Source organism: Emys orbicularis, chromosome 7 (genome assembly GCF_028017835.1).
Source record: "Emys orbicularis isolate rEmyOrb1 chromosome 7, rEmyOrb1.hap1, whole genome shotgun sequence".
NCBI lineage: Eukaryota > Metazoa > Chordata > Testudines > Emydidae > Emys > Emys orbicularis.
This window is the reverse complement of record NC_088689.1, coordinates 10,770,491-10,795,813: the sequence shown is the minus strand read 5'-3', so window position 1 is coordinate 10,795,813 and position 25,323 is coordinate 10,770,491. Positions and strand designations below refer to the sequence as shown.

The 25,323-nt window shown below is 40.8% G+C and overlaps 1 protein-coding gene across 2 annotated transcripts; it reads left to right on the top strand.

The window, feature by feature from the left end:
- Window positions 1-44: 44 nt before the first annotated feature.
- On the top strand, window positions 45-19,504 carry ZDHHC6 (zinc finger DHHC-type palmitoyltransferase 6). Of its 2 annotated transcripts, XM_065407474.1 has the most exons (12): window positions 45-112; window positions 1,001-1,487; window positions 3,924-4,015; window positions 6,725-6,884; window positions 7,859-8,020; window positions 9,086-9,139; window positions 12,517-12,684; window positions 16,799-16,840; window positions 17,340-17,485; window positions 17,573-17,616; window positions 18,331-18,441; window positions 18,900-19,504. In XM_065407474.1, exons 2-12 carry the CDS (start codon window positions 1,221-1,223, stop codon window positions 19,001-19,003), a joined length of 1,350 nt encoding a protein of 449 aa, XP_065263546.1. In that variant the 5' UTR covers window positions 45-112; window positions 1,001-1,220; the 3' UTR covers window positions 19,004-19,504. The 2 variants fall into 2 exon arrangements, with proteins under 2 accessions (XP_065263546.1, XP_065263547.1); XM_065407475.1 differs by lacking the exon at window positions 18,331-18,441.
- The last annotated feature ends 5,819 nt before the right edge of the window (window positions 19,505-25,323 follow it).

Here is a 25,323-nt window from a genome sequence, read left to right as displayed (position 1 = left end):
AGTGAGGGCGGAAGAGAAGAGTCTTATTTCCGGGTCACGTGAGAGCGCCGCCGGAAGTGCTGGGAAGCGCTCAGCGGGGCATGGCATGGCAGGAGCTTTCGGAGGGGCTGAGGTGAGCTGGGGGAGGCGGCTGGGGAAAGAGAGGCTACAAGGGGCTCCGGGGCTGGGGGGAGGGGAAGGCTACTTGGGGTGGGGATCTAGGGGGGAGGGGAGGCCAAAGGGGTATCCAGGGCTGGGGGGAGAGGGGTGGCTACAGAGGGACTCTAGGCATGGGGGAGGGGTGGCCCCAGTAGGATCCTTGCTCTGGGCTGGGCTCGGCTCATAGCGGTACGGGGGGACCCACCTCTCCCCTGCTGGGCTCTGGGGCTGGCAAAGGGTAGGGTGTGAGGGGAACCCAGGGGCAGGCAGAAGGGCCCCCCATCCCCTGGGGTTGGTGCAGAACATAAGCCATTGAATGTGGGAGCCAGAGTTGGTGCTCAGATGTCTTCTCCCAATAGCCTGACCATAGCACCTGGAGAAGGTAATCCAGATCTCTGGGCTCGGTGCAGGACAGGCTCTGCTGAAGACCTGCTGAATGCTGCTGCGTATTGTTGCAGTTACGGCCTCTCTGGCTCTTACGAGACTGCTTCCCTACAGCAGAAATGCTGTCACTGACTGATGGTCTCCTGCTGTACATGCACTGGTTTGTTAATCCTGTGATGTGGGTCTCTTGTGAGTTATCCCAAATGACTGATGTGGTGTTTCATGATTTTAACGGATATTATTGCATTTTATTTAGATTTTAAAAGTATAAAAGAGACACCTATTCAAAGATCTAGGTACGCTCTCATTAATATCACAATAAAATCAAAGCAATGTGAAAGTAATCATTTCATAGGAACTTGGCTTACGTGACAACACAGCTCCCTGGGCTGTGCATTGAATTCTGTCATTGCAATCGACTTACAGAACACATTTTGTTTTCCTTTATTTTGAAATTATCCTATTTCTGTGTTTCTAGGTCAGGAATAGAAGCAAATCGTCCTCTTGAGATGGATGTGAAGAGCTCCTACATCTGAAGACTCTTCCAAACATTAGAAATGTCTTGATCACAACTAACTATCTGGTATTTGGAGGCATGACCGTTATTGAAGATATGAAAACTTATGACAAATGGAAAACTGTAGTTAAAAATAGGAACATTGAATATTATTTGAAATAGGAAAATACTCTTCTTCAAAATGGGTGCACTGTGTTCAGTTATCAGGTTTGAGAATCTCCAGGAACTGAAGAGACTATGTCACTGGGGCCCCATCATAGCCCTTGGTGTGATAGCAATATGTTCTACTATGGCTATGATAGATGCTGTTATGTGGTATTGGCCTTTGGACACAACAGGAGGAAGTGTGAATTTCATCATGCTCATAAACTGGACTGTCATGATTCTTTACAATTACTTCAGTGCCATGTTTATTGGCCCTGGATATGTTCCTTTAGGATGGAAACCGGTAAGGAAATAAAATAAACTTTCACTGATAGTTAATTTTCATGACGAAATCTTAATAGTCATCTTTGCTAGTAGTCTGGCAATGCAGAAATTAAACTCAAACCTCGCTTGCCTTGTCAGCGTAGATTAAGAAATTCTGTGAAAGTAGCATGTTGTAAGCCAGGAGTGTCAAACTCATTGGAAGGAGAGGGTTGGATTCCATTTCAATATGATAAGTGGGTTGGTGTATAAATTCAGGATCGTATACTACCCAAAATATGTTATAGAAAATTCTCTAATGTCAGTAGGAGGTTTGCGCAGAGATCAAGGAGGAGAATATGGTTTTATGTAGTAATTAAACATTTGGTTATTGTTTCTTGTCTTTTTGGTAAGTGCTTTCTTGTCATATTGCTCAGTGAGAAAATCTGTCCTTTGGGCGTCCGCTAGCTCTGCCTTTTGTTTCTCTTCCTTCACCATCAGCCTTTCAGTTTCTACCCTCTTCTCGTCTCTGAATTTCCTTCGCTCCAGCAACTCCCAGTTTCCAATCTAATGTGCTTCAGTCCTGCCTCTTATCCCCATTCCATCCACTAAAATGATGAGTGGTTAAATAATTAATGTTGAGTCTGTAGTGTTATTGTCGACTTTATTTTTGATACTTCAGTCAGATTAATAGGGAACAGTGGTGTTCTCTGAGTCATTGTTTCAGGCTGTTTGCACACTCATGCAGACGTCAGTATCTATTACACTTGGTTCACATTTGGAAGATTGTCTGCAGTCGTGAAGGTTAGAAAACTAAGCTTTAATTTAAAAAAAATAAGTTAGATTCTGGTGAATGTGAATATGTTTTGTGAGCCATATAAATACATCATGTGGGCTGGATCCAGCTCCATGGCCGTATATTCAACACACTTCTGTAAGCTAAGGTAGGAGGTTGCATTTCTTTTGTTCTCAGTTTTCAATCTCCTCAAGCTAATTGAAAAAGTATTTATACATAATCGAAGGGCAGAGGTACAACTAGGGTGGCCAGGGGCCTGTTTTCAGTCCAGTCAAAAAGGGGACCTGACAGTGTCCAGTCTGACCTACTGACCAGACACGTGAAGTCCAGTTACTGCAGATGGGGGAGGTGCCGAGTCATCACCCGCGCCAGCTCCTACTTAGCCAGGGCTGCCTCCTACCTGTGTCAGGTGGCTGCAGCTCCCAGCCTCCGCTCTGCAGGTGAGTTCCTCCCAACCAGGACATAGGTGTGGGAGAGAAGGGAAGAGCAGCGAGCAATGGGGGAGAGGGGGAAAGAGGAGCGAACTAGGGTAGGGCCTCAGGGGGAAGGGGCAAGGCAAGGGCGGGGCCTCAGGGAAAGGGGAGGTTCCGGCACTCCTGCTGGAGTGTTCAGTTTTTAAATATTACCAAGTTGGCAACCCTAGGTACAACGTTTGAAGACTGTGTGCCAGTGGAGTGGTCCCGGTTCTGGCTTTACAGTGCTCTTCAATAGAAAGGTGAGGCAGGGGGACCCTAAAGCTGCCCTAACAGGGTAGCTGGGCATTCTACTTTATATAGGGAAATCACAGGCTTTATGCCATCCCCCTTCTGGCCCCTCCTCTTGCTCTCGAGAGCATGTTGGGTTGACAAGGAGGTTGGCTGGAACTTCTTGCACTCTATTGCACTGGTTCTCAAACTAGGGCCGCCGCTTGTTCAGGGAAAGCCTCTGGCGGGCCGGGCCGGTTTGTTTACTTGCCGCGTCCGCAGGTTTGGCCGATCGCAGCTCCCACTGGCCGCGGTTCGCAGCTCCAGGTCAATGGGGGCTGCAGGAAGGGCAGCCAGCACATTCCTCGGCCCGCGCCACTTCCCACAGCCCCCATTGGCCTGGAGCAGCGAACCGCGGCCAGTGGGAGCCGCGATCAGCCAAACCTGCGGATGCGGCAGGTAAACAAACCAGCCCGGCCCGCCAGGGGCTTTCCCTGAACAAGCGGTGGCCCTAGTTTGAGAACCACTGCCCTATTGATCACTGGTAGAATAAAATACCTTTCAGGCCATTACCAGTTAGCCCTAAGGCTACATTAACCTCCTTCAGGGTCCGGATTGGTCCAGAACTGAGAGAGAAAAACAGGCACATAAATAGAAACAAATTTCTAAGGATTCAGCGCTGCCAGTTATTCCACACAGGTTGACCTGCGCAGAAGCCTGCTTGTGCAGAGTAACTTGCAGGGTGAGGACCTACATTTTTCAGGTGGAAATGTATTTCTTTTGTAAAGCATTACAATTAACAAAGAGTTAATTGGAATGGTAGCCAAAAGTTTTGCTGATTTCTCTCATACACTCTTCTACCTACCATTTAAAAAGGGTGGAGACCAACCACACCCAGACAAAGCAAAGCACAGAAGCATCATAGTATGAAAGTACTAAGGCATACTCTGCTAGTGGAATTACATATTTGTTTCTGATATGCTTCTTCTTATGCTTAAAGGAAAAATCTCAGGACTGCATGTATGTCCAGTACTGTAAAGTGTGCCAGTCTTACAAAGCACCACGTTCACACCACTGCCGAAAATGTAACAGGTACGGTATTCCTTGTGTTCTTTTTTGTTCTTGGCTTAAAGCAGTTTATGGTTTTAATGGTGAGTTATTAATATATATTATTTGGAGTATTGCACTGTGCATTGTGCAGGGACTTCCATATTCAGAACAGTGTGCTGGTTTCCAATATCAAAATACACTGCTTGAAAATGGAAATGAATTTCTCTTACTGTTCTGAAAATAGAGCGCATATATGGTTAAAACAGCCATCTTTAGATATGCTCTTTTTTAAAAATTTGAATATTAGTTCCCATTAAGAATTTTTTAAATAGAAAAGTATTTGGATAGTGGGGTGAGTGGGCAAAAGCACCTGGGAAACTTTCATCTCCTGGTGACTCCTCCCACCCACCCGCCCAAAAAACGAACATCTACTTTTCATTTACTTAAGGAATACTGATTTGAGTGAGGGCCCAATTCTTCCATCTTTATACCTGGATAAAACTGACTTTAATGGGAATCTTGGGCTGGAAGTTTGTGAAATCTTTGTCAGGAAACAAGAGCTAAATTTTTTTTAAGCATACCCCAAAACCTGCTGGTTCAGCATAATAAACCCATAGTATAAACTTTCTAAGTCACAGTGAACTGCCACTTCATAAATCTTTCAGTTGCTTTGTTTCGAGTTTAAATAGTTTTGTCAGAGCATAAATAGCTGCACTGGGAAGGGAATGTGGCTTGAAAAGATGCACAAATACTTCTAGCCATCTGCAGTGCAGTATGTATTTACAGTTCACTTATTTAGCTCAGCAGTGCCTGATCTGAAAGCCATTTGAGAACATAGAAGAAGGAAGTTACAGCATACTCATAGATGTATTCCTGTTAACATTTGATGCATTAAATTGAGTCCATTTTATCAAGGCTGTGTTGAGCTCTATCATTGTGTGCATTACAGGAAGTAAGGAGTCTGAAACAGAGGGACAGCACTATCATTTGTATGTACATCAGTATATGATTCCTGTTTTTAAAAACTTAAAATTAGACTCCTGTCTACAAGTTACTGTTTTTTCCAAGAACGATTGATTGTGAAAGAGATGGCAGAAGTTTAGTAATATTCGCTTGAACTGTGAAGTTCTGTTAGCAGTTAACCTTTCACAAAAGAACATATTTGAAAAATTTAGAACATCAGTAGAGCATACTTAACTTTTTCATAGCTTGTCAGTAAACTCTAAGCCTTTCTAAGGTAAGGGGACTAGCTGCAGAGAATTGACCATGTTCTCAAACTAGTTATCAGAACCTCTTTCTTTTACGCTGCTGAAGTATATTGGTCTGTTAGAGCCCAGTCCATCACTCTGAACCTGTTTACGCACAAAGTTTCAATGATACATATAAAAATTACACTTATAATTGTATTTCCTTAAACTGATGCAACTTTATGTATGGACATTCTTATAGCAGTTTAATTTGTATCTGTAGACACAAACTAAACCAATGTAACCAGTTTTAAACTGATATATGAATGCCCACAAGGGTTTGTATTCATTTAACTAAAGAGAGTTTTAAATTAATTTTATCTTAAATCGGTGCAACTTGTGTGTGTAGGTTTTCCAGAAGCTTTTAAACTAAACTTAAAGGGACACTGTAATTTTGAAAAGGACACTTCCATATGCAAATTTTATATCTACTATTCTTACAGTTAATCTCTAGCTGAAAGAGTTAAAGAAAAATGTTTTTCCCCTCTGGTTTTTCAGATTGTTTACTTTGGGTATTTGTATAGTCCACTATTTTGTTGATGGTACTTGCTCTTCTATTAGCTCTGCAATGTGATATTTACCAGCAGAAGAGCTGAAAGCAAAAAAGCATCAGGTGGGATCGTGCACAGAGAGGAAGGGGAACTGGGGAGGGCAGTGCCTGGGGATGTCCTGTGTGTCCTGGGGATGTCCTATGTGGCTCCTGTAGAGGGAAAAAGACGCTTCTACACCTCCGCAGAGGAGCTGAAAAATCCTTTTTCTTTTTTTTTCTTTTTTTAAAAGAGTTCTAAGCCATAAAGGTGCTCTGTTAGAAACTGAATATTGTGAAACTAGTTATCATTTAATAATTAGTTGTCCCTTTAAATGAAAACAAAAAAGAAATTGGGGGGGGGGGGGGAAACCTATGCATCCTTTAGCTGTTTACTGTCATATCCTGGTGTTTGGTGTAAATTCAAATGTGATCAAAATTAGAGAAGTAGCAATTAGAGAAGTAGCAAGTACATATGAGGATGGAACCAAACTGCAGTCACCTGGACAGATTAGAAATGTGGGGACTGCAGGCAACACAGAGATCTAGTACACACCTCGGGAGGGGAATTAAAGATACAGAATAGTGGATCTAACCGAACAGCTACACCCATTGCTTTAAAATCGGTTTATTTTCATTTTGTACTCTCCTAATAAAACCTTTTTCACATAATCAAAAATTGTAATAGTCACATGGAAAGCAGGGAATCAGGAGTGGGAGGGAAAATGGAGATTGTTTCATGGATTGTCTTTAAAAAAAAATGAGAACCCGAGGACTGGATGAACAGATATATCTTTACCTTCTCTAATTTCTATGATTATAGGCTCTTTTAGAGGAAACTCAAGTAGGCTTTAATGTATGGAGGGAGAATTGCCAGAAATTTAGTTTATGCTTTTTATTTAAGTACTACTGATGTACAGTCCAGTGAAATATCACTAAAGTTCTTGAATGATAACAGTAAATTTTTTTTATTCTTAGGTGTGTGATGAAAATGGACCATCATTGTCCGTGGATCAATAATTGTTGTGGGTATCAGAATCACGCATCCTTCACTCTGTTTCTCCTTTTAGCTCCACTTGGATGTATCCATGCTTCTTTCATTTTTGTTATGACCATGTACACTCAGCTTTATAACAGGGTAAGAAAACACATTTGAAAGTTCAAAGCATTGTTTAAAGTAAACAATGGAAGTAAAGATGCCCCAACCCTCTGTAATCTGCTCTTTTTTCCTGTCATTCTTCACAGTCACTGTGTTTTCCTCCCACTTTGTTTCTTTATTGACTGGATACAACTTCTGGGTAGCACTTTTAGGGGTCAGGTCGTTTTTTGCTTTATGCTTTGGATGGTGACCAGGTCAGGTATCCTTTGCTTTTTTTCTGCCTGTTGCCAGAAGTCAGGAGATTTTTCCCTTGTGTTCAAGAACAGACTAGATTGATTATCTCAGTCTAAGACTGAAAATAACCTAAAGCAATTTCATTTAAATCAAGAGAAGTTCAAATAAAAAAGAAGCAGTATTTGCCATGGAATCCTTACCTTTTCACAGAATTATGTTTCCAGTTCTAAGCTTTCATTTTAAAACACAGTTGTTTCCAGCTTGCGTGGTGGTGAAGAAAAGCTTTAAAATACCAGTTGAGTATAACTAGAAAAATGACCTCTGCTGAAGCAATAGCATGGAGAAGTGTGACCTGCCCCCTTCATCATTTTAGCTTTTTGGTGGTGTTGTTTTAAACCTATGGATGCAAACTTATGCCATATTGTAAACAGAAAATGTGTGGACAGCATAATACTTATCTGAAGCTACCAATGAATTTCTACTAGCGTGCCACAGAATTTAGAGAATTTGCTGCAGAATTTAGGACCAGCTTGCTGTGGAGTCCACAGGATAGTGACTGTAGTTCTCTACAGAGTATAAGCTTTTAATCTAACAAAGACCTACTTCTGGCAAAGGACAAACTTGTGAAAAAAATTGAGAAACTCTACTAGTGTGTCTTTTAGGAATCACTGTTACTGCGTTAAAAACCTTGGCAGAGGCTTGAAGTCAGGTTTCTCATTGGTAACTTGTTTAGTTTCATTGGAAAATAACAGCAATTTAATCATATTTTCCATTAATAGATATCTTTTGGGTGGAGTTCTGTAAAGATTGATATGAGTGCAGCCAAAAGAGACCCACTTCCTATTATTCCTTTTGGATTGTCTGCATTTGCTGCATCTTTATTTGCATTGGGACTGGCATTAGGAACAACCATAGCAGTTGGTATGTTGTTTATTATCCAGGTGAGTTTAACAGCTTTTGTTACAAACAGCTAAAGGCTGTAAGATTTACTGGGGTGGCTACTGATGTCATACACTTCCTTATTTGCTTTCTCCACACCATTTTTGATTTTATAGACCTCTCTCATATCCCCCCTTACTCTTCTCTTTTCTAAGATGAATAGTCCCAGTCTCTTTAATCTCCTATGGAGAGAGATTTTGTTACCCTTCTCTGTAGCTTTTCCATTTCTAATACACCTCTACCCCGATATAACGTGACCCGATATAACACGGTAAAGCAGGGCTCCGGGGGGGGGGGGGAGGGGGCTGCACACTGTATCAAAGCAAGTTCGATATAACGCTCTTTCATTTTCTCCCTCATTCCTTCTATCATTTTCTTTCACTGAAGAATTTAGGGAGTGTAATCTAATGGGTAGAGAGGATTTGGGAGTCAGAATTCCTGGGTTCTGTTCCCCAAAAAGCAAATCATTTAACCTCTCTCTTTCTCAGTGTCCCCATCCTTGAAATAAGGATAATAATGGGTATTGTGGTGTTACATTTTTTGTTTTTCAAGTGCTTTGAGATCCTCTGATAGGAGTGGTACAAGTGCAAAGTATTACATTTTAGGCCTCCCCTGTAATGCACAATGAACATTTTTAAGGGTATGTCTACATTGCAAGTGAAGGTGTGATTGGAGCTGGGGTAGGCATATGCAAGCTAGTTTTAGAATAACATGGACAATTAGAATAGTGAAGATGTGGTGGCATAAGCTTCAATGTGGGCTAGAAACCCAAGTATGTACCCGGGTTCCCAGTGGACATATACTCAGGCAGCTAGTCCATGCCACCACGTCTTCACTACCATGCTACAATCACATATCCACCCTATAAGGATGGGATTAGAAAACATTTTATTCATGCTGAGTTTTAATATTTGTAATATTTTATAAATTGCCATGAACTTTTAACCTAAACATTTCCCTACAGTGTTGGAATGACTGTTATATTAAATGAAGTACAATTTGCCCAATTGATGTACTTCCTAGATGTAGCCCATGCCAACTTCCTCTAATTCTTTTACTTTTTTTAGATGAAAGTCATTCTGAGGAATAAAACTTCAATCGAATCATGGATTGAAGATAAGGTAGGCTATAATTCTAGTACATCCTGCAGTATATTCTATCACGACACTACTGCGCACTATATTCATCTCGGTTTTTTTTATTATTTTGCCTCTCGGACTTTAAACCCAAGGTATTGTTGCACTGTAAAACATTGTTTCAGGTCACCACAGATTTAAGCTTGCCTACAATACACAGTTGTACCCAAGACTCACTGAAACATATCTAAATAGAAGACAAACCCTCTAAGGCAGGGGTCGGCAATCTTTCAGAAGTGGTGTGCCGAGTCTTCATTTATTCACTCTAACTTAAGGTTTCGCGTGCCAGGATTCATTTTAACATTTTTAGAAGGTCTCTTTCTATAAGTCTATAATATATAACTAAACTATTGTTTTATTTAAAGTAAATAAGGTTTTTAAAATGTTTAAGAAGCTTCATTGAAAATTAAATTAAAATGCAGAGCCCCCCGGACCGGTGGCCAGGACCCGGGCAGTCTGAGTGCCACTGAAAATCAGCTCGCGTGCCGCCTTTCACACGCATGCCATAGGTTGCCTACCCCTGCTCTAAGGATATCTTTTATTTGGGGCATAGGAGATGAACCTGGAAAATACATTATTTCCCTTTGGACAGTTGTGCTACCCGAAGTGTGTGGCTCTGTATCTGGAACTAAAGATGACCGTCCTCAACTCTCTCTTTATCCAGGCTTGCCACTTTTGTTGTCTCACGCCCTCACCCATTCTGGCAATGGTGCCGCTTTTGACCTCATCTAGGAGATGAGTTAAAACAAGTATTTTTGTGCTTTCTTCTATGACTACTTCATTCAGTATGGAAAGCCCTCCCTAAACTAATCCATAAGGCCAGTACCTTCACCACCTTTAAATCCCTCCGTGAGACCCACTTTTTCTATAATACCTAACAAGAAATCAGCCAGCTAACAACAGCTAAAATGTAAGGGTGTCAGTGATGGTGATACTTTTTTTTTTAAAAAAACAACCTAAGTACTCGGAACCACCAAGTTGTGCACCTAACTGACCTGTTATCATCGTCCTCCCCCTGCTCTTGTTTGTCACATTCACTTGTTATCTCTTGTTTTAAATTGGACTGTAAGCCCCTTAGGACAGGGACTGTGTGTTACCACAGTACCTAGCACAATAAGGCCCTACGGGTTCGCACAGAAGCTAGCACAATTGGGCCTTAATCCTAATTTGAGTCTTTCAGCGCAACCACAGTACAAATAAAACATGAGGCTCCACGTGTGGCAGCTTCCTATTAAAATGGAATAGAAAACTGCCTTTGGGCTTCTGTGTGCAAACACAGAGTCATAGTGGTAAGACTCTTTGCAAGTACAGATTGATTGTCGTTTTCATAAAGTCGTAATATGCTCCCGCTGAAAACTATACACATACAGAAAATGGTTTAAATTTCAAACTGCGCAGCATTAAATATATTTTATCCTTCTGTGACTGTACCACTAGATGTCACTATTACTTAAAGAATTAAAGGTTGTTAGGTAATAAAAGAGAACATTCAGAATGCACATGTATGTGAAATCATTTGAGAGGTGTGGACGTTATTTCAGATAATACCAAACTGCGCACATATCATGAAAGTTATGATATAATCTGAAAAGTCCATGAATTCTAAATTATGCAACACATTGTACCAAGTTTTGAAAATTGGCCAGACATCAGCCTTTTTAAAACAAGCAAATATTTGGACCATAGTGAGCTAATCAGTGGTGTATCTAACTGACCCCATTGCTAGTGTCATAGGGTAACTGGCCCCTTTAAGAGAGGATGTAGGGTCCAGTGTATCTGTGACTGATTACCTGCTGCCCAGTTGAACTTAAGGGAAGGTGCCTGGGCCTTACTAAAAGGGAAGTGGGGGCAACCAGGGGGAAAGAGAAGAGAGCTGCTGCTGAAAAGGCTCAGCAGGGAAGCAGCTGGGGAACCTGTTGGAGGACTGGCCTGAGAGTCCAACAAACATAGGCCCAAGAAGGGAGCCTGTGCAAGCCCCTGACTGCATGCAGAGGGACTGAGCAGAGCCTAGGAGCGGGCTAATAACTGTGCCTAGTGAGAGGCTTGGAGCCAGACTCAGACAGGAGGCAGCGCTGTGCCCTACTGCCAGAAGCTGGGCCTGGACAACAGGGGCTGGATCACTCAATAAATGCCCTGTTCTGTTCATTCCCTCTGAAGCACCAGGCTCTAGCCACTGTCAGAAGACAGAATATTGGGCTAGATCAGTGGTTCCCAAACTGGGGTTCGTGAAATTTTACAGGGAGTTCTCGAGGAAAAAAATCCCTAATGGCGGACAGAGCTGTCCCTAGGGACCCCAGGCACCACGGGGCCAGCAGCCCAGAGCCCCTGGACTTCCAAGAGCTAAGCAGATCAAAGCAAGCATCTCTATCACACTGGGGAGATTTAAACTTCAAGATTCCTTATAAGAAATGGAAAGGGAGGTGGATATTTTTTGCTGTTTTTAAAATGAAATAGGCAGCTAGGATTGTTTTTAAAATTATTATGAAGAACAAATTTAAGCTTTGTTGTAATGTGCGTTGTTTGCCTGGATTGCTCAGGACCTGAATGCTTATGTAGGAGGAACTCTTTGAATTGGCTTTTTAAATCCCTTCTTGCTGTTTCACATCTGATACTCCTTGATGAAACATAGGAGCCTTGTCTTATAACAAGCTTATTCAAAGTGATACAAGCTATGAAACTGAACTTGTTGCCGCTTTCATAATGTAATAAAAATACTGTAATGATAAATAGTAATTAATAATAGTGTGTAATAAGCATGTCATAAAAACAAATGTTATATTTCCGAGATCACTGCTTTTATAATTTATACTCAGGTAAATGAGAAAATCCCTGGAAATATTCATTTTTAGGAGGAGGTTCGTGAGACTTGACATTTTAGTGAAAGAGGTTCACAGGTTGTTAAAGTTTGGGAATCACTGGGCTAGATGGATTATTTGTCTGACCCAGTATGGCCATTTTCATGTTCAGTGGGAGACTGGGGTGGAGGAGACTTTACTGTGGAAAGAAAGCAGGTTTGTGACCAGACATAAGCCCCTGTGGATTATTCCTGGGAATCTGTGAAGGGAATGAGGCAAGGGCCTCCTTGCATGGCTGCCATGGTGTGCATGTGCATGCATGCACCCGGTGACACTACGGATGCTATAAATGAGTAAAACACATTCCAAAATAAAACAATACGAGGCTATAAAATGGCACAAACTAGGGAAACTCTCGCAGGATTTCACTCTCTCTCTCACATTCTTGGCCTTATGGCACTGTAGGGCCTGTACAACCCTACTCTTGGCACTCTTAGTATTAGCTGTTAAGTCATGTTGTGTGGTTTTTTGGTTTTTTAATGTCATGTATGTGTTTTCTGTGTGCAGGCCAAAGACAGAATCCAATATTACAAAACGGGAGAGATCTTTATTTTTCCTTATGACATGGGAAGTAAATGGAAGAACTTTAAACAAGTGTTTACGTGGTCAGGGATTCCTGAGGGAGATGGCCTCGAATGGCCAGTAAGAGAAGGCTGTCATCAGTATACTTTGACAGTAAGTATTCTTCTCCGATCTCTCCGCTATTTTCCATGTACACACTCACACCCCTCAGATGTCTGCTTACCTTCACACATTATAAATCTGTTTTTAAATAACCCCACACAAAATAAGACTAACTATATCACAGATAAAATGGAAATATAAGCTCTGTCAAATCCTCCCCCATCTGTAATACAGTAGATTCAAAATGTTTAATTTTGCATTTAAGAATTTTAAATGCCCATCATACTACTTCATGTTTCCTGTTAAGTGTCGCTATACCTGACTTTATTTTGCATGGATTAAATCTGTTTCTATTTTTCATTTAAATTAATTTCCTACTGAAAAAATGCATAAAAGATGCTTGTGTGTTTTTTCTTCCTACCCTCAGTTTTCTTCCAAGAAAGGCTAAATGTAGCAGTTCCAGCTGGCTTAGTCACCATTGCCCATCTAACTTGTGTGTGTAACTTTTCCTCACAATTCCAGTACATCCTATTCAGATTTCTGCAGCATCTTTAATTGAACTGTTTGGTCAGAGAGAATGGATATAGAAATAGGGTATCTAGTGTAAAAATGTATCAAAAGTTTTAGACAATCTTTATTTTTCTTATAAATGACTACTGCATTTGGTAAATAAAAGTTTAACTTTTGCCTTGTGTACTTTTATCAAACTATAAATATGCTGCAAGCAGTATAACAGATTTATCAGTGCAGAATAATATACCATTTATTTTCATTCTTCACACTTTTATATAAGACTTTCGATTAACTCGGCCTCACTTAACAAAAGTGTGTCCTTTTTTTTTTTTTTTTTTTAATTTTATTTTATAATCTGATCAAGGAAGCATCTCTTCATTTATATCTTATTATCCTAATTTAAATTACCCTGTATTTTAAATTGCTCAGCCCTAGGAAGCAGTATCTGCTAACAATGTAATTCACTCTTTCACTGCTGGCTTATCTTTATAGCTATAAATTATTCTTTTTGCTACTACTAGAACTATCATATAGTATTTGTTTTGCAACGTTTTTAATATCGAAGTCTCATTTTAACAGAATGGAATAAATTGTAAATTTAGTCCTTGTGAATGGTAACGGATTGACAAGCATTGACAGTATTTATTCATTAAAATAGTTATAGCATGGATATCAGCAGTGTAAACTTCCTATGCACCTCTCCTTTAAAGTGCCTCTACCCTGTTATGAAGGGACTTCTAGGAGGAAGTTCAAGTTCTTGGTGCCTGCTAAGACTGCCATCAAAAGTGACAATTACCTGAGGATCTATTCTGGTTTTATTATTTGATATTAAACACTTTCTTTGCCTCTACACTGACAATAAAAGCTAACCTCTCCAGTATTTACTTAGAACAGGTGTAGGTAAAGCAAGTGGTACTTATAATTCCAAAGTAGTATGTCCCACTCTGGATCAGTTTTTGAGACGGGGGGGAAAGAGCGCTTAAAATGAGTCCATTAAATAAAGCAGGCATGCAATCCAAAGGATCCCTTTGGTAATCTAATTGTGAGAATCTGGAAATATTCAGATGCTGTGGGGATGTGTGTGGTATAAGAACTTATATAAAATAGAAACTCCTTTTAAAAAGTGGAAGTAAATCCTAGTGAGGAAAATAGAAAGAAGCATAAACTCTGTCAAATGTAGTGTAAAAATATAATTAGGAAGGCCAAAAAAGAATTTGAAACATCTAGCCAAAGACTCAAAAAGTAATAGCAATTTTTTTTTTTTTAAGTACATCAGAAGCAGGAACCCTGCTAAACAACCAGTGGGGCCAATGGACAATCGAGATGCTAAAGGAGCACTCAAGGATGATAAGGCCATTGCAGAGAAACTAAATAAATTCTTTGTATCGGTTTTCATGGCTGAGGATGTGAGGGAGATTCTCAAACCTGAGCCATTCTTTTTAGGTGTCTCAGATTGAGGTGTCATTAGAGGACTTTTTGGAACAAATTGATAAACTAAACAGTAATAAGTCACCAGGACCAGATGGTATTCACCCAAGAGTTCTGAAGGAACTCAAATGTAAAATTGCAGAACTACTCACTGTAGTCTGTAACCTATCATTTAAATCAGCTTCCGTACCAAATGACTGGAGGATAGCTAATGTGATGCCAATTTTTAAAAAGGGCTCCAGAGGTGATCCTGGCAATTACAGGCCTGACTTCAGTACCGGACAAACTGGTTGAAACTATAGTAAAGAACAGAATTGTCAGACACACAGATGAACATAATTTGTTGCAGAAGAGTCCACATGGTTTTTATAAGGGAAATCATGCCTCTTTGAGGGGGTCAACAAGCATGTGAACAAAGGGGATCCAGCGGATATAGTGTACTTAGATTTTCAGAAAGCCTTTGACAAGGTCCCTCACCAAAGGCTCTGAAGCAAAGTAAGCTGTCATGGGATAGAAGGGAAGGTCCTCTCATGGATTGGTAACTGGTTAAAAGGAAACAAAGGGTAGGAATAAATTATCAGTTTTTAGAATGGAGAGAGGTAAATAGTGTTGTCCCCCAGGGGTCTGTACTTGGACCAGTCCTATTCAACATATTCATAAAGAATCTGGAAAAAGGGGTAAACAGTGTAGTGGCAACATTTGCAGATGATACATAACTACTCAAGACAGTTAAGTTCCAGGCAGACTGCGAAGAGCTACAAAATGATCTCTCAAAACTGGGTACTGGGCAACAAAATGGCAGATGAAATTCAGTGTTGATAAATGTAAAGTAATGCACATTGGAAAGCGTAATCCCAATTATACATATAAAATGATGGGGTCTAAAGTAGCTGTTACCACTCAAGAAAGAGATCTTGGAATCATTGTGGATAGTTCTCTGAAAACATCCATGCAATGTGCAGCGGCAGTCAAAAAAAAGTGAACAGAATGTTGGGAATCATTAAGAAAGGGATAGATAATAAGACAGAAAATATCAGATGGCCTCTATATAAATTCATGCTCTGCCCACATCTTGAATGCTGTGTGCAGATGTGGTTGCCCCATCTCAAAAAAGATATATTGGAATTGGAAAAGGTTTGGAAAAGGGCAACAAAAATTATTAGGGGTATGGAACGGCTGCCATATGAGGAGAGATTAGTAAGACTGGGACTTTTCAGCTTGGGAAAAAGAAAAAGACGACTAAGGTGGGATAGGATTGAGGTCTATAAAATCATGACTGGTGTGGAGAAAGTAAATAAGGAAGTGTTATTTACTCCTTATATCACAAGAACTAGGGTAATTAATGAAATTAATAGGCAGCAGGTTTAAAACAAACAAAAGGAAGTCTTTCTTCACACAACGCACAGTCAACCTGTGGAACTCTTTGCCAGAGGATGTTGTGAAGGCCAAGACTATAACAGGGTTCAAAAAGGAACTAGATAAATTCATGGAGGATAGGTCCATCCATGGCTATTAGCCAGGATAGGCAGGGATGGTGTCCCTAGCCACTGTTTGCCAGAAGCTGGGAATGAGCGACAGGGGATGGATCACTTGATGATAAGCTATTCTGTTCATTTCCTTCGGGGCACCTGGCAATTGGCCATTGTCGGAAGACAGGATACTGGGCTAGAAGGACCTTTGGTCTGACCCAGTATGGCCGTTCTTATATTCCTTGTACACACTAAAACTAAAGCCAAGGCCAGTCGTCTTGATTGTCCAGTAAGCATGCTTCCTTTCGGAGAGGTAAAATCGTCTTCTGCATTCTGAATGAAAATGGGTTTGGGATCAGACTCTTGTAGTTCTTGTGTGCATTTATTATAATCTGTTAGCTAATGGATGGGTTAATTGATGGCCAAATGTCAATAGTGCTAACTAAAGGAGGTGTTCAATTTGGTGACCTGGCATCACTGAAGTCAACGAGATTTTATGTTGTTCATTTCAGTGGGAATGGGAGCAGGCCCTTAGAAACAATAGTGATAAAGAGAGAAAAGGAAACTCCATGAAGGTCTCAGCTCTTAATAACTCCAGCTTTACCCCACAGATAAAGCTTTTAAGGCAGAGTGTCCATAAATAGACTTTAAACGGGAGGAAATAGATTTCAGGGTACTATTTAGTTTGTATTTAAAATTGGTAAGTGCTCTCATACTAAATGCTGCCTTAAACTCCTGTTTATAATCTTTTGCAGATAGAGCAATTGAAACAAAAAGCAGACAAGCGAGTAAGAAGTGTAAGTATTTCTGTGTTGCTTGGAGTCTAACATGTTTCCTGTGTCAATAAATGTAAGTTATTACTGATATACTAGTTCTCGGTAAAATGGAGCTTTAATACTACCCATCCAGTTTAACACTTTGGAAATACAAATTTTGATTTCTCACAAACAGAGAGCTGCAATCCTATTTAATTCAGATATTGATCTTATTTTACACTAAATTCTTCCTCTCTAGATTATATTTGATAAGCAGGAGAGTCCAGTACTATATACCCAAGGCACACAAGTGCATCCATGACAATACAAGATAAGAATGACTCCAATCTTCTTTTTTTTTTTTTTAAACAGTTAACATAGACTTTAGAGTGGCTGTGACAGTAGTTGTCATTACACATCAGATTCTCAGTATGCTTGAATTGATTTTAGTATGAAATTAAGGCTAATGGAAAAGTGAGACTGACAGCAAAGGAGTGACTTCTTGCACTACAACATGTCTGTGATCTCTTTAAATTGGCAGGTGCGGTACCGAGCAGTAGAAGATTACAGTGGTGCCTGCTGCCCTGTGACTAAAGGTGTTAAAACATTCTTCACAACCCCATGCACTGAAGAACCGAGAATTGCACTGTGTAAAGGGGATCTGCTTTTGGCCACTAGAGGCTTAAAGTTAGTGGCTTTATACCTTTAAACTTGATTGAGAGAAGTTTGTGTGATTTAGCTACTGTCTAATGAATATCTTTGCACCTTTTTCAGACACTGGATGTATGGAGACAAAGTTCTTGACTCAACTACTGACGGTACAAAGCAATTACTTTTAATTATTCTTCAAGAAGCAAATCCGTGTTATAGTTTTAGCAGTATAGTCTAGGTTGGTACACTGTGCAAATGTAAAAACCATTAATTAGATAACTCCATTAACTAAAATATGGTAAATAGTAAATGTTAATCTTCAGAATATAGAATTGACATACATTCAGCTGCAAAAAACACCCAGCAAACTGATCCAACTTTTTTGAATATTAACATTTGATGGATACTCCAGGTTTTATAAAGGAATAAAGGCTGTAGTTTCACTCAGTTTAATAAATTCTACAGAAACATATCCTGGATGGTATTAAGAGGCTCATTCTGTAATTTGGTAAAACCCTATTAAACAGAGATTTGATGAATATATCACTGCATGTTTCTCCGAACAAAAAACCCCTCACTGTTGTCATGATTATCATTTTATTTCTGGTATTTAGAGGGCAATGATTTGTGAACCTGTTAAATAAATAGTTTAGTTAAAAAAATATATTTAATGCAAAATAGACTGCTCCAACATCTGGAGCTTGTTAGTGTCCCTGAATCAAGACTGATTCTAAATCCATGTTTTATGAACCATCATAACTATAAACAGTATGTAAGTTCTCGGTCTAATTCTACAGAAAATTAATTTCTAACAAGATGTATCAGATTTTAGAGTCAAGTAGTTCTGACTGTCATCTTGCCATATCTAACCCCATCTGCAGGGCTGCCAAGAGTGGGTTCGGGCCCCACAGCAAGAGCGGACCGGCTAAACAGGGCCGACGAGAGGTGGGGGAAGCCAGGCCCCGGGCTCCCTTCCGGACCGCCAGGCCCCGGTAATTTGTACCGGCTTCCACCCCTCCCCTCTCCCCCCCACCCGCCGGCCCTGCCCATCTGTACTTAAATTCCAATGACTTTTTTTAGCAGCTTCTATCTCAAACAGTTAGGAATTAATACTTTATAGTGGAAAAGCAGCTTGGAATACCAGCTTCAGAATAGATATTTCTAAGTTCCAAATTTTGGCTGCTCCGAATCAGCCTGGAAACAAGGAAAGATGAGGATAAGTTATGATGATGTGTGTGCCTTTCTTGGAAGGTCTGAGACTGCCTAGGGCTAAATGTGCTTTGGCAGTTAACTTCAGTAAACACTGATCCTAAGCCAGTCATCAGAGTGAGTAATGTCAAGTCCTGCATTTTGAGGGTTACATGATGTTTATCCATTAGAATGAATACACAGGAGGATCCCTGGTAAATGCTATATTATAACTAATTAATGTATCTTTTCTTACCACCAGCTGGAATGAGAGTCAGAGGCTGGTTCCCAAGGAAATGTGTGGAAAAATGCCTGTATGACTCTGAAATGGATCAACCATTGGATGGAGAGAAGAAAAATAGATAGCCGTCTCATCGTCTTTACGAATAAATGGAAATGTTCCTTTCAGACCACAGTCCTTTACTTGAAACCTTCTGTATATTTAGACTTATGCAGGAAATATGGTGTGAAAGTGACTTCTTTTTCTCACAATTAAAGGGTACCCTAGTGCCATGGTTTGCATATATTTTTATTAATGTTTTTATAACTGAAGAAGCCATTCCACATAGATGCCTTTGAGATACAAAGGTTTTTCCACCTTAGGACAGATTTGATTGTGTTTTCTTTACTGTTTAAATGAAGGATTTTTTTAATTGCAAACTGAGGGACCTTTATTTCTAAATTTTTCCACAACGGTATCTATGGCTAATGCATGCTGCTTTTCCTTTGTATATTACTTGGCCGTGTGTCCCAAGTGCCCCCTTGAAAACTATAGAGTAAACTTTGAATTCAAATGCAAGTATGATTTGCTACCTGTGACTTTTAATAATGTGTAAACTTTTGTCAATTGCAAATAAACAATGTGTATTCTGTATATGTGTATTATGACTGTGCATTGAAATGTTTAAAATGTCACACTGGTCAATTTACAGGTGCAGAAATGGGAAAAGATCTGGATCTGAAAGGAGCTTACAGTGATGGAACTTTTAGAGATAGGAAGATCAAGAATTGAAACATTACTACTAACTGTAATCAATGTCCTCTGCATACTCTGGTAAGGGAGCAAAGTCCACCTAATTAATGGCACAGTTGCAGAGTTAGCAGCACCTCTGTTCCAAGCACCCACTACAGGGGCTGGGCCTCGTGACCTTACTTGTCTCAAGGTGGAATTTCAGAATTCCTTCACTCCTAGGCTGCCCTGTATAGACCAACTGTTTATCAGCCTGCAGGGCAACAGGTTTTGGGATCCTGTGATTGGTGATAGCTATTAACATCCTTCTTCCTCCAAACTGATTTGATTTAGCACTTAGCGTAAATCATTCGTTTGGTTTTTTTTTTTTTCCTCTAAGCAGGATGCATGTTTTAAAGTGTTAACATTCCATAATGATAGCCAAGGTAGGCTTAGCTACTTCACACACCTCCCAGTTCCACTGTCTGAGTTCTCCTTTGTACCCAGTGAGAATCCTTTTAAAGCCAGCAAGTGTTTTTTGTTCTCCTAGAGGCTGGGAGCTGTTGGTCAAATTAGATGCAGGGGGATGAGAGCTGAGATAGTGTCATTAGAACCCCTTGACAGTCCCTTAAGTAGTTCAAACTGGTCCTAACTGCTTCTAGCTTCTCCTGCTGGGATCATCCCCAATAGTCATCTATTAGGAAGCACTGAGTCAAAGCTATGTGTAGAGAGCCAGGCCACTGTCCAATAGAAACAAATTTAAGAGCACTCCTATACTTGTCTACTGCTGTGACATACCCACCCCACCCATGACTCTGGCTAGGTTTTACTTTAATGATTTCAACCATTTGAGGGTTCTAATGACACTATACACAAGGGTGTGTAGTGGCATTAGCCTAACTGCTTAATGGGCCTTAATTCCTGCAGTGTTGGCCAGGCACCCTAGCTTGGTGATGACTTTCATGTTTAGTAGAGAATTGACAGTTGTAGCTGGTTGCAGTGACTCACTTGAATGTCTGTTTTTCCAAGTAGACCATTCAGCCTGTCTGCATTCCTAGCTGCCCTAGTTTCTAGCTAAAAACAGGATTCCATGGAATAACGTAGGAAGTATGCCATTAACTTCCTCTGTGGAGGCAGCAGCAGGTGTTAGCCAAAGTGTCTAGTTGCATCAAAAACATTATGGAGGTATATCAGTGGAGGCTATGAACCGGTCAGCTGAATAGGCTGTTCAAATCTCTACCTATGGAGATAGTTCCTTAAGTTTACTCAAAGTTCATCATATGAAGGTCTCTACAACTATGAGGGCTAGGAATTTGTTTAGGTGAAAACTGAGCAGGTATCAAGATTCAGTAAGAGAAACTATGGCATGCATAGCACCTGTCTATTGAAGATCATCTAAATCCTAATAAAACATGCTTTGTTTTACAGTATGAATTCCTTTACTTAAGGGAAATTAAGTGGTAACTACAACTATGTACTGGAGTAGTTTTGATACAATTGACCTACTCCTAGAGAGTCAGGTCATAACTTTCTCACAGTGGTACTTGACTTAAGTTACTCTAAGCTTCAGAATTTCAAAGGGGCGGAAGAGAATTTGACCTTACACTGAGTAGGAAGAAGGTGTTTGTTTTTTTCCTGCTTAGATAAAGTTTGTTTTAAGATGGCAGTAACTTGCTGCAGTACACTAAACTCCCATTAGCATTCCTGCAGAGTACATGATGGCTGAATAAGTTAGTTTTGGTAGTGTTTGTCAAGCATCTTTGAAGCCACATGTGAGTTAATACCCACCTTCCCTCACTTATAATGAAAGTGAGTGTAGACCTTGAGAATTAGAACTGCAAAGAGCAATCAGGAGATTGTGAACAGTTTAAAATAAATCCTCAAAGTTCTGTTAAAGTTACAAATGCAATTGTGTTTTACATTATAGTATGAGCTTATCCTGTTCCAGCAAAAATTAGTTTCTTCTATACAGCATCTCTTTCTTCCCTAATGGGGTTAATGCCTTTCACTGGTGGTGGAGGACTAAGCTCCACCATCCCACTCCGGTCACCAGATTGTCTGCAGAAGAAGTTGGCACTTCAATTTCCACTGATCATTTATAACATTCTAAATGCTGTGCTGTAGTTAGTGATTTGTTTTTCCCTCTTCTCCCTCCCTCTCTCTTCCCTCCTCCCCCTCAAAAACACAAGGTAGCTAGTAGCATGACGGTTGCTTCCACCCAGCACTCCTTCTCATGCCCACGTAAGAGCTGGCTAAATCTAAGTGCTATCCCTTCTGTGAGGCAGCATTTACATGCTCTGCAGGGTTAGAGTTACAGACTGTCTGTTCAGAGCCAGCTAACCCACACTGCTTCTGCTCTTGAGTGGGTTTCTCAAGCTGTTCCTTCTGAGAAGATGGAACCATGCACCTGATGAAATGCAAAGTTAAGTAGTTGAGATCTCAATATCCCTTTTTGGGCAGTCAGTACCAACATGCTACAAGCCAAAGCAGTTTTTATTCTAGCCCCTTGCATGTTCATGCTGGAAGGGAGGCTCAAACAGAAGGAAACATATTTTGAAGACAAAATGGTTCCAAAAATCCAATGTTTTTGTTAACTTCAAACAGCTCTCAGTGGTGTCTGAGCAAAAAAGCCCACACCACAAACATGGCTCAATGGGATGGGACCAGTGGTCTATGGAGTCTAGTATCCTGTCTGGCAGTGGCCAATACTGGCTACTTCAAAGGGACAGAAAGCAACATAGCAAGCAATTATGTTCTAAGAAAGTCTACCTCCAGGTGACTAAGGCATGAGTAGGGCCCTACCAAATTTACAGCCATAAACGACATCCTGGACTGAAATCTGTCTACTGTACAGATTTAATGGGGGGGAGACCAGTGTTTCCTCAAATTGGGGATCCTGACCCAGAGGGAGTTATAGGGACAGGTCACAAGGTTATATTGAGAGTTGCATTATTGCCAGCAAGCAACAGTGCAAAAATAAAGGTGGCAATACCATACCATGCCACCCTAACTTCTCCACTGGTGCCTGCAGAGCTGGACAGCCAGAGAGTGGTGGCAACTGACAGAGCCCAGCTCTTTACTTCTGCCTAAAGGTGGCAATACCATACCATCCTTACTTCTACACAGCTGGTAACAGTGGCTCTGCCTTCAGACTGGGCTACTGGCCATCAGTTGCTGCTTTCCAGCTGCCCAGCTCTGAAGGCAACACGGTCTCCAGAAGCAGCACCACAGAAGTAAGGGTAGCAGTACTGCAATCCTTGCTATAACCACCTTACAAGCCCTGCCTCCCCCACCCCCCTTTTTGGTTCAGGACCCCAACACCACTGAAATTTCAGATTTAAATAGCTGAAATCATGAAGTTTGATTAAAATCTTATGACCATGAAATGGACCAAATTTGGTAAGGACTTAGGCATGAGTGTCACTCCCTGCTTTGGGAAGGGAGAAGTAGAGGTCAAATCTTCTCCATGGCAACAGAAATAGAATCCTGGGCAACAAATTAGCCCATCTTTCTTTTTTTTTAAATATAAAGTATGGCAACCCTCTTCTGGCCCAGAAGCCACCAGAACTCTCATCCAGACCTGGAACACCTACCCTTAGCAGCCTGGTTGCTAAAAGTTAAGTACAGTCATCATGGATTTTCTTATTAGCCTCTAATGCATTCTGATATCCAGGTAGATCTTACCAAGAAGTTCATTGATCTGATCAAATTATGTTTCTGGGGTGGAGAAAAATCAAGTGTTTGGAGCAGGGACTACTTTGTTGTCCACTACACAACACTAGTGTGCCCATCTTTAGATGCTACTGTAATACAACCCAACACCACAAAGTCCTGTGGATCTCAGCTACACTAGAGCTTCTCTGGGACAGTGAGAACCAAGCACTGTGGAAGAGTGGCAACCCTAGTGGTATCCTTTAAGCAGGCATATCAGACTCACCACCTGATCATCAGGGGTCTAGGTTAATCAGAGTGATTGACAAAACTGGCTTGACTTCTAGGGTACACCTATCAAAAAGCCACATGATAGTTGATCCAAGCTCTGAGCTGCACTAACTAGGAATTATGCTATGGGGCTAAAAGTAGCTGTGTAGACATTTTGGCTTGGGAGGGAGCAACACCCCCCTTTAAGTCCAGTGAGGGGGAGAGTCTCAGAGGTGAGGCTCCAGCCCAAGCCTGGATTGTCCACACTGCTACTTTTAGTCCCATAACACAAGCCTGAGTCAGTTGACCTGGGTTCTGAGACTCAGGGCTGCAAAAAAAAAAAAAAAAAAAAAAAAACCACACACCACACCACCTGCAATGTAGACTGTAGTCACTATTACCTTTGAAAGAACATTTAGAGAGGGGTCTCTTCTAGTGGGAGAAGCTGTGGGAGTGAGGAGATTATTCCTGTTCCAGAAGCTGTTCCACCAACACAGCTGCACTACAGTAGCGTCTTCACTAAAGTGCTACAATGTGGATAGAAGAGCTTTCCCATAGGTGTAGCTAATCTGCCTCCACAAGAGGCAGTAGCTATGTTGACATAGCACTGTCTATACTGGGGCTTAGGTTGGGGTAACTGTCAGAGGTGTGGACATTTTACACCCTGGAGCAATGTCGTTATACCAGTGTAGACCTGGCCTAAACCTCATCTCAGGAAGATTTACAAATGAAGTTTCCATTCTTCTGCTGAAGGAAAGCTACTGGATTGGTTCCCCAATAATTCCTGGTTTTACAAAGCTTTTGCTTTATGTGGGGAGGGACTTTCATTCCTGTATATTATTTTAATTAAATCTCTGCTTAGCCTTCTCTTCCCCCCCTCCTTGCCTTCTGTTGTCAGCTGCTTGCTACTTCCCATTAATGATAATGGAAGAGACATGTGCAACAGTATGAGGCACTTCTCACCTGATAGCTACTAGAAAAAAAAATTCTCAGGTTGCACACTTCTCTTCCTATTTAACCTATCCTGGTAGATTAGGAGACAATTTGACAGGGAGATTTAGACATGAGCTAAAATTAAGAAAACTGTTATGAAGTTGTAAGTTGCTGGAGAGCTTTGAAAGGACACTTCTGGTGGCCTTAGTGGAAGGATAGGGCTTGCTGCTGGAACCTCCAGCACTAACACTGGACTGACTTGGTATTCCATAGGTAAGAACAATGGACAAAAAACAGCTTCACTCAACTTATCAGATGGATAGAGGTCTCAGTTTTTAATCACCCCATGTTTGCCCTGTAGCTCAGGTGGTATGCATGCAGGAAGCCAGTAGGTCAGCTATAATTTGAGCTAAGATCTCTGCTTAACAAAGCATTCTGCGAAGACATTCTACCACTATGGTCTGAGTGACTGAATTTTGCCAAGGACTGTGCAGAAATGATTACTCCTACAGTATAGGTTTTTTTAATGTGCAATTAAAATTTATTGCTTCACATAGCAGTCGTTACCAGAAGGCAGCTGAAGCACAATACAAATAGTTTCAGGCTTAAGAAAGTGCTGGAGGCACTATGAATGAATGGTCAGTCTTCCAGCCAATGATGATTTCATAGTTTAATAAGTGGAGGGCATGGAGAGGGACCACCACTTTTTGATGAAGGTGGAAGCTTAGTAGAACCTGCCCATTTGCTTCCTAAGCACTTATTTTAGACATCAGTGTGCTTCAGTCTGAAAGCAAGAGCTTCCATGTTACTTGGAATCTTGTGCCTATTCCAGAGGCAAGGCAACTGGAACAATAGTTTATGGTCATCATTGTGATGAAGTCCA

Excerpts from the sequence above, each read along its gene's own strand:
- ZDHHC6 (XM_065407474.1), top strand. The coding sequence starts at position 1,221 with ATGGGTGCACTGTGTTCAGTTATCAGGTTTGAGAATCTCCAGGAACTG. Across the intron at positions 12,685-16,798 it reads GTCATCAGTATACTTTGACA|ATAGAGCAATTGAAACAAAA; the intron begins GTAAGTATTCTT and ends AATCTTTTGCAG. Across the intron at positions 17,486-17,572 it reads TTGGCCACTAGAGGCTTAAA|ACACTGGATGTATGGAGACA; the intron begins GTTAGTGGCTTT and ends CACCTTTTTCAG.